We start from the raw sequence: 13374 nt of genomic DNA, 5'->3' as shown, positions 1-13374 counted from the left end.
TTCCCACGAGAACCAGACTTTGAATGATGGAAGGGGAAAGCAGCATAGAAGAACCCATGGAAGAGGAGAGGGGCCAATATGGAGTGATGTAGGAAATGACCAGGCTGAGCCCAAGAGAGGGGGTCAAATGCCTCATCAGTTATGAGTCCCTGTGTATCCATGAGAGATCTAAGTCCAGCCCATCTTGAATTCCTTTGACTCTTATCTACTGCCAATTTGCTTTGACTGTTAGTAGCTCAGATTCCGTTAGAGAGCTTAAGCTTTCAATAAATTTTTATACTCAGTTGAATTGCCTTAATCTTCTAATTTCCCCTGCTCCTTGACAGCAACTATGGTAAAGCGTAATGTGTAAAGCCAGTAATTTTAGTTTATATATCATAATTCAGCATCATGTCTATGCCAGGCCATTAATGTTTGTAAATCTAACTATGGTTAAAATAAATTTGTCTTATTATTCGTTACATTACACTAATTAATTGTAAAAAAACAAGTTACCACTGAAAAATCAACAGCAAAGGAAGTAATTTTTGCTAAGTATTATTACCATTGTTGTATATAGTATCTTTATATAGTATCTTTAATAACTAGAAATCACATATAACTAAAAAAATCTTTTGTATCTGAAAGAGAAGCATTACATTCGAAAATTGCTTTCCTTCCAGACATACTTTTGAAAGATTTTTAAAGGTTATGTAATAGTGCTAACAAGTGAAACCTGTATCTCAATTCCCTGGGGATTTTAAAAATTGGTAAATATGCAAATAATCAGTTAAAGTCTGGATGTATTTTATTAAGTACTGACTGTATTTTATTTTATTAAGTAAATCCAAATAATAACCCTTAATTGAAGCACCTTCAGTTCTAAGTTCCTAAAGCAAATCAGATGAGAGATTATTGTGTTTCGCTTGGTTATACTGTGCATACAATACAAAAGTCTGGAAATGAGGTTTTACTATAGGAAGCCTAACAAATTTAACTTTGGAAACTACAGGCTTTAAAAAAGAAAAAAATTCTCACCCGCACTGTAGGAATATAGGATCTGCCACCATTACCGGAACTTTAGTGTGAAGAAAGCAACTGAGCAAATAAACATTAGTCATGCATGACCTTTACCCCCTCATCCCAACCCACAGCAAATAGCGCAAGAACACATGGAAGAAAAAGATAACTTCCTTGGAAACACTTTTGGCCTGGCAGAAACTAGACATTGGCTCAATTGGCTTTTCATGGGAAAAAAGGATGGCACACTCATTCATTATGGAGCAGGAGGATGGCATAGTTTGCAGTTACCGTGCAAAGTAGAGGCATATGATATTCAGTGATAGGATGTATGTTTGGCAAAACATTCAAAATTAAGACAATTCTGAACTTAAATTATACTGTTTATATAAATCTTGCATTATAAAACAATAAAGCAGATTTCATTATTGTAATCAATTAGTTCTTATAGTAGATATAATGGGGTAGTTTCTCATTGGATTCCTGGGTGGGTGGTCATATAATTTTCTGTGTTTGTGGTCTAATATAAAAATGCAGTTTCCTTGTACTCTTGCACAACTTGGATTAACTTTTAAGGCATCTAAATTTTTATTTGATTCACATTTGAAAAGTTGAGGAATCTATTGCAGTACAACCATTAAGTCAAGAAGGTTTTGGAAAATGAGTGGATTAAGATCCAAACAGATAGGCATCTTATTTGTAACATATCTGATATAATAATTATTGAAAAGAAAAAATGTTGCTTCATTGATGTTTCTATTACTGGTGATGCTAGAATTGAGGAGAAGCAATTGGATAAAATTAAGAAATATCTGGACTTGCAGACTGAAGTTGGGTACTTATGGAAAAGAAATCCAATTGTGATTGAAACCCTCAGATCCCTAAAGGCTACCTTGATATCTGTAAATACTGAATTTATCAGTATTTCATTACCGAACACCTTAATTTTACAAGAGCCACCCTGCCTGGAACCGCCTATATTCTTAGATGCTATCTCAATGTTTCCTAGGGTCTTGGTTAAGATCTGAATTATTAAGTTTTCATTAATCTTAAATTATGAATCTTACTGTAGATCACATACACTTAATAATAGAGAATGCAATACCTGGAAACAGTGGAATAGAAAGAAAATTGTGGGTCCCATCCATTACACATGGTGGAACCAAGAGCAATTGATGGCTTCCTGTCAATGGTATATCACTCCAGTGGAGAGAAGATTGGCTCCCATCTTGTTACTTTTCTGGAATGCCTTGAAAATATGGATTGGCAGTGAGTTTGGGGACCTCAAGCTAAAACAAAGTCATCTGCTGCCCCTATTTGGTGGTTAGGGTGGGTTTTTAGTTGCTGTAAGCTCTGAATCACTGTGGGTAGTCATTTATTTTTTAAATAAATAAATAAAAACTGGATAAAATTACAAACTACAAGGATACAGTATATTGTAATATCAATAATGTAATATAATGTCAATAAATAATGTTTGTTATTGGAGTAGAACAGCTGTGGCTAGCGGGGCTCTGTGAAGCCCAGCTGATTTCTGCCTGCCTCGAAGCTCTTTGGAGCCAACTGTCACCTTGAAAGGGCTCCCATAGATCGCAAGTGGATGGCAGTCCACTCTGCGGGATCCAGGAAAATCTTCCTGACAGGCGGAGAAGATGGTTGTTAATGGTTGAAACAGAGCTTGGACAGCTGAAACAAGGAAGCATGAAGAAAAACAGAAAAGAAACAGTGTATTGGATTGGGGTAAGGATTGCCAAATTTCTACCCAGAACTTAAACTAAATTCACCAAAATATTTTTGTGAAGAAGGGAGACCCCAGATAGAAACAAGGAGTGAACTATTACTCCCCCCCCCCATGTCAGAAGCGGCAAGTGAAAGTTTTGAGTGGATTACACAACCGCTGAAAATGAAAGTGAAGGAAGAAAATAACTATTTTTAATTGGAAGAGAAAGACTGGACTGAATATCTTAATAATATATTTTTAAAGATATAGATATGATGTATTTCTTTTGAGCTGTTTTTCTAACCCTCTTGTTGGCTATATTTAGTGAAAGTTCTTTTTCCCTTTTTTTCTTTTTCCGACTCCTAACTTAGATTGGAAAGGAAAAAGAAAGTAAGGCTGCCACCAGATTGAAAAGGCGACCCATGTCGCTTCGTATATTCTTGTAGTAGAAGGTCTTCTGGATGCTTGAATAGTCTTGATGACCTTGTCAGACAGATTTAGTTTCCTCAGGAGTTCCCCCTCAAGTGCCAGATGGGGATCCAGATGGCAGACGGCCCCCTGGCTGAGGGAGATCTGCTCCTGAGGAATCCTCCATGGTCTCTGAATGGAGAGGCTGACAAGGTCCGTGTACCAGGACTTCCTCCGCCAATGTGGTACCTAACTCTAACCCTCCCAGATGATTCCCCTGTGGCAACCGAGGTGCCAGGAGAGGCTGCGGCCTGGTCCCTGACCTGAACTGGGGGCGATCTTGATTTAGATGTACTTGCCGCATGGGCATCTTTCTGCCTGATTTCTTTAGCTATGCCCTGGGAGATTGCTTGGAAAATCACTTCCTTCATCTCTGCAGACAGGGCTAGGCCTTTATCCTCCCTGGGTCAAGCCCAGGGAGCGTTTGGTAGTAATGTAGCAGTAGACAGGCACCAGGCGTGAGCTAGCTGGCTATGGAACACCCGCAGATCAACGTCTGAGAGGAGGGACGCCCGTTGGCCAAAACCCTCCTCAGGCCGCCCTCAAGGTCCTTGAGTGGTCAGTGCGGGAAGGTAGACCTTGCCGGTGTCCCGTACAAGGTCAAACGCTCCCTGGTGGTGATCTGCAGCTGAGGGGCTTAAGTGCAACTTCACGGATCTTCCAGCAGCTGCAAACGGCAATCTATGCAAAATTGTCACTTTAAAATGGCTGCCACCGCGCACCACCACTCACCAAGTCCAAAATGACAGTCAGCAACCAGCAAAAAGCGCACGAAATGCTTTAAAATGGCTGCCTTGCATGCCGGGCTGAGGAGAAACCGCTGACACCACCAGAGCCTCAAGCGCTCTGGGCGGCACTATTAACAGCAGAGCCTTGGGAAAAATGGACAGGAAGCATCCTGCCACCCCCCCTTGCTCACCTACATCCGCTGGATAAGCAACTCCCTTTGCTCTCACTCTGCGTGCGACCAGCAGTTCATTGGAATCCGGCAGCCCTCCTCAGCAGTTCAAATGGTACAATTTTTTTCCTTTGAGCTTTGTCTACCTATATCTACCTAAAGAGAGTTCTATACAAAAATAAAAAAGGGAGATAATTCTCTATGCACAATTTGGAGAGTCCAATCTATCTGACCTAGAACCAAGGAGCTCCCCCAAATTAGTCCTAACTGGTGGACTGAATTTTTAAACTGATCTCATTGAGGCAAAGGGAGCCATGGTCAAAGAAAAATGTACTCAGTCCTAGGGCAGATAGACTGTTTTAACCCATGCTTTGACTTTCCAAGCAGTGCACAGAAGAAACTTATATTACTTTGATCCCAAAAGAAGACTCAGATTTAGCACAAATAAAGAACTACAGGCCTATATGTCTATTAAATGCAGACTATAAAATATTCGGTTCAATAATCACTGAAAGATTTAAACGATTTCTAATTGAGTTTATACATTCTGATCAAAATGGGTTTTTACTTACAGTATTTTTCGGGAGTATAAGACACACCTTTTTCTCCCCTAAAAGAGGGTGAAAATTTGGGTGCGTCTTATATACTGAATGTAGCCCCAACCCTTTGGCCTCTGTCACCCAGCAAATTACCTCTTTGCAGCAAACGGGGGCTTGCAAGGCTTCAATAGGCTATAGCAATCCCTGCAGCCTGAAACAGCTGATGATCGGGAGAAATTGAAAGTGAAACTTGCTGTTTGCTCCATTAGGCAAATTGCTGGGAGGCAGAGGCAGATTTTTTTTCTTATGCTAATCAGGCTGTTTGCTGCAAGGAGGTAAGTCAACAACTATAAATGCCTATAGAATGTTCAAATTATTAGACTTATTTTTTAAAGACTGCTTTATTATTATTTTAGATAACTTAGCAAAATGAAGAAGCTTTTAAAAATAAATGCTTGATCTGAAGAAGCCCAGTGCTATTGTTTTAAAAAGAGCTATTCTTTTAAATAGCAGAGAATAACTATATTTCCAGAAAGCACATCAATTTTAACAGCATTTATACAAGTATAATCTTAAATATAACACTACAAACAGTGTATAGTGTCTGTACTGTTTGCTGTTTTTTGCTAGGAGGCAAATTGCTGGAAGGCAGAGGCAGATATTTTTCCCTTGTTTTGCTCCCCAAAGCTAGGTGCGGCTTATACTTCGGAGCATCTTATACTCCGAAAAATATGGTAAGAGGCAAATTAGAAACAATGTTGGAATAATTTTGGATACATGGGAGTACTATGAAATACATAGTGAAAAACAACTAGAAGTAATTTTTTTGGATGCCCAGAAAGAGTTTGATAATGTAAATTGGCAATTTATGTTGCAACAATTAAAATGCATGGACTTTGGTGAAAAATTTACAAATATGGTAAAGGCAATTTACACACAACAGAGAGCTAAAGTGATGGTGAATGGAGATGTGACAGAAAGTTTTAATATTAAAAAAAGGAACAAGAGAAGGCTATCCACTATCTCCATTACTATTCATATTAACACTAGAAGTCCTAACTAGAAGTATTAGACAAGATCCAGAAATAAAAAAATGGAAATTAAAAAAGAAAAATATAAATTACAAGCATTCTCAGATGATTTAGTTTTTATATTAGAAGAGTACTAGAAACTGGTCCTAAATTGATAGAGAAAATTGAGGAATATGAAGAAGTCGCAAGGTTGAGAATAAGCAAAGAAAAAACCAAAGTAATAGTTAAAAACCTTACAGATTAAAAAAAAGAATTGACAGAGAAAATAGATTGGCAGATAGTAAAGAAAGTTAAATATTTAGGCATCTATTTAACAGCAAGATGTGCAACAATTAAAGTTGATAATTATATAAAACTAATGCAACAAATTAAGTTGGACCTGGAGAAATGGAAGAACTTACAACTATACAACTACCAATTTCGCTGTATTTAAGTACAATGACAATAAAGATTATACCTACTTATACTTATCTTTGATAGGGAAAATAGTGCTACAAAAATGAATATACTACAGAAATTACTTTTTTAAAATTAGAAACAATACCGATAAAAATAGAAAAAAATACTTCGAAAAACAAAATAGAACAATTTTGATCTGGCAAGGGAAAAAAGCAAGAATAAAACTGCAAATGCAACAAGAGTCTAAAAGCAATGGGAGGTTTGGACTACTAGATTGGGAACTATACTATCAGGCATCAATACTTACATGGCTAAAAGAATGGATAAACTTGAAACGTAGAAGATTACTACTATTGGAGAGACATGATCTTAAACTAGGATGGCATGCTTTTTTATGGTACGGAAGGAATATGGTACATAGATATTTTCAAAGACATTACTGTATGTGAGGAATGCTTTGCTTCATGTATGGGAAAAAATAAATTATAAAACTATATGAAAATACCAAAGCATTGATATACCCAAATCTTATTAACTTGGAAAAAATTGTATTTTATAAAGACATTTTAAATGAGATTGGTGAACTTAAAACTAGACAACAATTACAAAACCAAGGAGTGGATTTAGCTTGGTGGCCGTATCTGCAAATACAGTCAAGATACAAGAAAGATGTGGGGTTTTTATAAAGAAAACATGGGTTTTTTATAAAGAACCAACAACACTTGATAAGATCTTATTAAGGACAGATGAAAAACAGATTTAAAATATACAACTATTTACTAAGTTATAAAAGGGAAGAGGAACAAGTCAAAAAACAGTGATTGTATGGGCATTTTTTTTGGGGGTTATATAATAAAGGTAAAGGTAAAGGTTCCCCTCGCATATATGTGCCAGTCATTCTAGGGGACAGTGCTCATCTCTGTTTCAAAGCCGAAGAGCCAGCGCTGTCTGAAGACATCTCCGTGGTCATGTGGCCAGCATGACTAAATGCCAAAGGAGCACGGAACACTGTTAGCTTCTCACCAAAGGTGGTTCCTATTTTTCTTCTTGCATTTTTATATGCTTTCGAACTGCTAGGTTGGCAGAAGCTGGGACAAGTAACAGGAGCTCACCCCATTACACAGTGCTAGGGATTCAAACCACCGAACTGATGACCTTTCTGATCAACAAGCTCAGTGTCTTAGCCACTGAGCCACTGTGTCCCTCTGGTTATATGATAAAATTAGATAAGTGGCAAAAACTTAGGGATAGGAACTATAAACTGACAATGGCTACCACATATGAGGAAAATCTTTATAAAATGTTTTATAGGTGGCATTTGCCACTGACAAGATTGGCAAAAATGTTTAGTAATATGTCTGCCAAATGTTGGAAATGTAATCAGACCTCAGGCACTTATTATCATCATATGTGGTGGACTTGTATGAAGCAAAAAAATATTGGAAAAGATGATTAAGTAACATATAGATGGGAAACCAGAAATATTTTTGCTGGGCATAATGTCAGAGGTTTATGATAAAGGGACTATATATTTAGTTTTGCATGTACTGACAGCAGCAAGGATTCTATTTGCACAATATTGGAAAAATGAGAACACTCCATCAGATGAGGATGTAATTCGAAAAAATATTAGACTGTGCAAAGATGGATAAATTGACTTTAAAAATAAAAGACAAAAAAGATACAGAATATTACTTGACATCAGAGGTGAGTTGCAAATCCCAGCACTACTGGTTCTCTCGGGCTTGCACGCTCACTTGCTTGCATGCGTGCTGCTTCTACGCATGTGCAGAAGCGTCTGGGTGGGCGGGCGGAGCCTTCCACTGCTGCCACTACCGATTTACCCAATCTGGGCCAAACCGGAAGCAACCCACCTTGAATTGATTTTATGAGGGGTTAGAGATAAGAGATAGAAATTAGATAAAGAAAGATTATTGCTATGTATGAATTAAATATAAAGATGGTTTATAATTATAAATATGCTAATATAATTAACAGAATTATGAATAAGCTAATATAAAGATAAATTGAGCCAAAACTATTGTTATATTACTATTGTTACTAGTATATGTGTTAATATCTTATTTTGTTCTCTCTTTGTTTTTCTTTTGTAAATGATATGACCTGACAATACACTGTATGCAAAATGTTTATGCATTAAAAAAAAGAAATAACTGCAAATAGAAATAGAACAACTGTGGCAAAAGAATGCAAAAGTGATACCAACATTAATAAGCGCCTAGGATGCAATTTCAAAGCATCTGGAGCACCACTTGAACATCATAATTGACAAAATTACTATGAGTCAATTGCAAAAGGCAGATTTATTTGGAACAGCTTACATCCTGATGATATATTTAATATTATTACACAGTATCTACTTATCCCATGTCTTTGGAAAGGACTCAATAGGTGGGCAAAAATGCCAAAGTCAGTGTAAACATCTGGTAGAATATGCAATCTACTATAACATGAATGCATATACTACTTCCAGATGTTTAGGGTGACTTATAATTGTTAAAGCTAAACAAAGAACAGTGGAAAATCTTAATTTATTTTCATTGTTTTTCCAACAGTTTCTGTTATATCTCCACTTTTTATGCAAGCATCACAACGTCACTATTATCGGAGAAGCTGCCTGGATATTACTAAACCCACTGTTAACACAATCCCTTTGTAAAAGTCATAACGTTAAAGAGAGACATGAAACATGGCAGTTAGAAAGCTTAGGAATTTTGCCCTTGCAACAGCTCCCTCATAACAGTGGCCTTCTTTGAAACAAAACATCTGTTTTTTTAAAAAAAGGATTAGTCTGTGAACTCTGATCATTTCTTACTCCTAAAACAAAAGCGGGATTAAAAAAACTCTTGCCTCGGTTCAGATCTTTTAGCAAAAGTAAATGGAAATGCACCCAAATGTAGCTAGAGAATCACCCCCTCCCACAAGGTAAAGGCTTCACCTAGAGGCAATGGGGGTGGGGTGGGGTGCACACTAAAATAGTTCTTCCCTTTACCTGGGAATTTTGTACTGGAAGAGGCCACACCGCTTCACTTGCCAAGAGCCCCTCCAAGCAAGTTCCTTCGAAGGTAAGACAGGCCTCTTGTCTGCTAGTGCAACTCTTTCAGCCTTCTTGTTAAGTCCTGCCTACATTCCTGAGCAAGATAAAACTGAACAGATGCCAGATGGACAGAGGCGAGCTTTGAAAGTGGGCTGGCTATGCATAGGGATTTGGGGTGGAGTGCTTTCAGCTGAGATGTGGTGTTCAACCTTCCTTGCAGAAGAAAATATCTGCAATATACCCATTAATGAAATATATTACAATATGTCTAATAAATACTGTAAAAAACCATTTTACAAATTTTTGCACACCACTTCGTAAATGAATTTGTATGACTCCCCGCAGAGATTCGGACCCTCACCTCTCTCCAGGCCTTCCGGAAAGCCGTCAAAATCTGGCTGTGCCGGCAGGCCTGGGGTTGATGAGTTCCCCTCCCCTCTCAACTTGTATGGCTGTATGACTCTTGTGTATTTTAATTACATGTATTGTGTTTGTGTCCCCTTTTCCCCTTCTGAGTTGTTCGCCGCCCTGAGTCCCTCCCAGAGAAGGGCGGCATACAAATAAACTAAATCTGAAATCTGACTCCTTCATAAATAATGATTTCACTGAATAGGGTTGGGCAAGAGATAAAAAAACAACTTTTATTTGGTAAACTTTGTATCTCAGAGGGCTCCCAACCTTTGTCATAAAACTTCCCATGGCAGTTTTGCAATGGCAAAATGAAGAGCAGAAGCTAGAAGGAAATTTGAGTGTGCTTCCATTCTGCCTGCTCAAGTCTGATGTCTTTTCTTTTGTCACACCCCACCCCCACTCCCGCTTCCAGATTGGAGAACTTTGCCACTAGCTGTCCACAAGAAAATAAATGTTATAATTAGCAAGTTGATGAAGCCTTTGATGCCACTTCCTCTGTTTGATTGTATCTTAGTGCTTTTCTTAAGGCTTGGCAATTTTTGAGATTTCTACTCCCAGGATTCCCCAGCCAGCATGTTTTATTGAAAAGTTATTATTGTGTATTTGTTTACTGGATACCTGTTTACTTTAGGAGCAGTCACAGTAGAACAAAAAAACTTCCAGCTGTAAAAGCCATTTTAAAAACACGTTTTGTAGAGGAGATGAAAGAAGTATTATATTCATATTTTTATTATCTAATTAAGGCATATGAATCTCAATTTTAGCTTCTGAAGAAATATGTAGGATTAAATTATATTAATCTATTAAACTATATTAAGGAAGCTATCCAACTATATTTCCTGATGTTAATCAGAGGCAGTTTTTTGCATTATATCATAAATTATTACTTAATAAATGTATATACACACACACATACACCACAGAATTAATTGCACCATCAATCCTAGGCTAAAGTAGAGCCTTCTAGGAAAAAACAGTGAGTATAGACAACTGTCTCATGGCTTTTAAAATTTTATGAGTTCTGTAAAGGAATGCTGTGGGTAGTTGTAGCTGGAGGTAAAAAATAATGCTACAGATACTGAAGACCTGGATAATATGTTAGATCTGTCAGCTTCATTACCCATCAAAAAGCCTGAATGCAGTGCCTTCCTCTCTCCATCAAGACAGACCAAAAAAAGTACTATTGCACTTTTGAAAGAGAAAATTATCTCCAAAATAGTTTATGGCTTTTGTAAGGATATGTTTGCCATTTATTTGTCAGCAGAATAACATTCTGCGTATAGTTGATACTCTGATATTCTTTTCAGCCTAATGGAATATTGAAAGAAATCATGTAAAGGAGAAGGGTTGGAATTCTTTCTGTCCCAAGCTGGCTTTAGGCTAAGGATGAGTAGATACTGCCATTTAATGGGGGGAAATGCTAAACCCTCCAAATAATTCTAAAAGAACAAATCTTCATATCAGCAGGTGGTGGTGTCGTCAACGTGGCCTATAGCCTTGAACTAGTTCTTTGTCTTTCAATAGAAAACTGAACAAAGTAAAAGATATGAAAGACTGTCTGAAAATGGGCCAGCTTGGAGGTAAAAAGATCCAGCTAAAATTCCCAGTGCATCCCTGTGGGAGAGGCCACTAGGAGGCAGCTGTAGGTGCACCAAACTCTCTGAGCAGCTTCCAACCAAGGAGTATGCAGTATTTGAGAGGTCAGGTGCTGCAACTCAACCTGAAGAGCTACTTTTGGCCATTTTGCTAACCATTGTTGGTGATATAACTGTCGGGTTCTACAGTTCATGGGATGCCCTCTTTTACAGTAAATATATATGTGATTATATTGAACTTGGTTACCCAAGGATCAGATAGACAAATAAGTTGAATTCCACTTTATTCATCTCAAAGTGCAAGTTATCTTACCTCAGATAATTGACAAATATATTGGAATAAGCAACTGATATACAGAAAATAATATAACAAATCTATATCCTGAATTACAATGCTAATACTGTGATCATATATTAGTACTGTGACATTTTATGTCTTGCAGTCAATAAGGTGGGGTCAGAGTAATCAATGTTAACTAAATGAAAATCTGACTTTCTTCAAGCCTATCTCACATTTTCAACAATACTTCATTAAAGAAAGTCTCCTGAAGATTAAAAATATATTAATTGTTAACTACTTCCCTCAACTCCTTCAGAACAAGCGTTATTGCTTGAAAAATAATTACTAATAAATCTTTAGATTCACTCACAAAGCCTCCCCTTTCCCCATACCAAATAATGTAATCAACGAAAATGTTGAAAATCACTGATGCAGAATGCCATGCCAGGCAATTAGCCCATTACTTGTCCAACAGGGTTTACTCACCCATGTTTCCAACCTACAAAAACAAACTTTTTGAATCCAGCAGAGAAGATTTGCTTGCTTGCCAAATGTTTCTCTCCCAGCTTCATTGTCCCTATCTGTGGCTCTAGCCAATGGCACTTCTTTCCTTACAGCAGGAGGAGTTGTTCTCACATTGAAGCCACTCCATTATACAGTGCTATGTCTAGCTTTCTGGGAATATGTAACTCGTCTGACTAAGGATCTGCTCCATAATCTGATTCTGGAAAAACATATACATTGCTATATTTCCTTCTTCATCCTGTGGCCTCAATAATGTTGGCCCAAAAACAATCGCAATACTCTGCAGAGACATGCGGTTCTTCTCCCGGAACTCTACAACCCTGGGGGGAAAAAAAGGAAGAACACCTTGAAGCCATAAGAACAATTCTGTCTTGCCACCAGTAGTAAGTGGACTTAAGTTCCAATTTTTTTGGGTTGGGCTTAATTTTATCACTTACAATACTTTTATGAAGTACTAGTACTCTTCTATAAAGATGATTACTAACTACTTGTTCTTTTGTGCCCATCTGGCTGCTTAAGTTTCATTGAATATTCTTTCAAGCAGCATAGCAACTGAAAGTGTCAACTAAATTTCTACAGTGGTGCAATCAGGCAGGCAGGTGGGATAAGGTAACGAGATGGGATCTGCTTCCAAGTGGGAAGTTAAAAATAGGAAGACCAAAAGGCAAAGAAAACTGTCATAAGGGTTGATTCTAGCTTGGAGGCGACAGTGGCTGAAGTAATACGTTTAAAAAGGATCTATGGTCACAGGACTGCTTTTCTTGTAAAATTAGTATTTTAACAGCCCAAACTGACTTAAAGATCTGGAAAATGATGCTGCTCACCTGGAAAGATGCTGGAAGAGAACCCTCGAGGTATTGAAATTAGCAGGAGGTAGGGAATACACAATCTCTCGCAAGAGTTGCCTTCGCTTTGCGGAGTCTATAATTTCTGCAGTCCCCCCCACAAAAAAAGGAGATTTCACTCATTTTGTTCTTTATATGTAGTTTTAAGAAATAACAGTAGATTGTCCACTGTTATTTTTCACTGCAATGGAAATACAGGACATCATACTATTATGTACTTTCTTGCCACTCTGTTCTTTCCAGGAGTCAAGAGTAAGGGGAAAGATGCAGAAGTCACATTCTCCTAATTTGATTTTACAAAAAAGGCTATGCCAAGCCTAGTTTGCTAGATGCCATGACTCTTCAGATTCCAAAAGAGTATATCTTACATAATATTCATATGTGTATTTTATGAAGTGCTTATTTTATTCTCTTCTTTGCTTTTGCTTGTGTCCATGTTTTAACTTTGTTTTTTTTTTCTTTTTTCCTCACAGCTATCTTGGTTCAATAAAAGCATTATTAAGTGAAATCACAGCTCTTTAGCTGTGTTGGCCTTCATATGCATCAAGTTCTTCCTAAGAACCTAAGAAGATGTAATGTATTAGCATAGTATCTATGTGGATCCCA

At 37.5% G+C, this 13374-nt stretch overlaps 2 protein-coding genes across 3 annotated transcripts in view; both read right to left on the bottom strand.

The window, feature by feature from the left end:
* The window catches only part of TMEM98 (transmembrane protein 98), a 36138-nt gene that overhangs the window by 21323 nt on the left and 1441 nt on the right, over positions 1–13374 (bottom strand). Inside the window, exon 1 of one of the 2 annotated variants that reach the window (XM_087713257.1) lies at positions 9068–9215. The exons of the other annotated variant lie outside the window; for it this stretch is intronic. The gene's annotated coding sequence lies outside the window, so the exon portion shown is untranslated. Of the gene's footprint in view, positions 1–9067; positions 9216–13374 lie in introns of those variants that run through there. 2 annotated transcript variants of the gene reach the window in all.
* ARHGAP27 (Rho GTPase activating protein 27) overlaps positions 11386–13374 on the bottom strand; it is a 45309-nt gene continuing 43320 nt past the window's right edge. Inside the window, exons 15-16 of the mRNA XM_087713252.1 lie at positions 12748–12853; positions 11386–12243 (exon numbers count right to left, since the gene is read on the bottom strand). Coding sequence (XP_087569378.1) covers positions 12066–12243; positions 12748–12853 — 284 coding nt within the window. The 3' untranslated portion in view covers positions 11386–12065. The remainder of the gene's footprint in view (positions 12244–12747; positions 12854–13374) is intronic.

Source organism: Thamnophis sirtalis, unplaced genomic scaffold, assembly GCF_051295495.1.
Source record: "Thamnophis sirtalis isolate CommonGarterSnake01/CBP01778 unplaced genomic scaffold, rThaSir2_p1.2 scaffold_4, whole genome shotgun sequence".
NCBI classification, from domain to species: domain Eukaryota; kingdom Metazoa; phylum Chordata; class Lepidosauria; order Squamata; family Natricidae; genus Thamnophis; species Thamnophis sirtalis.
This window is presented reverse-complemented; position numbering and strand designations above follow the sequence as displayed.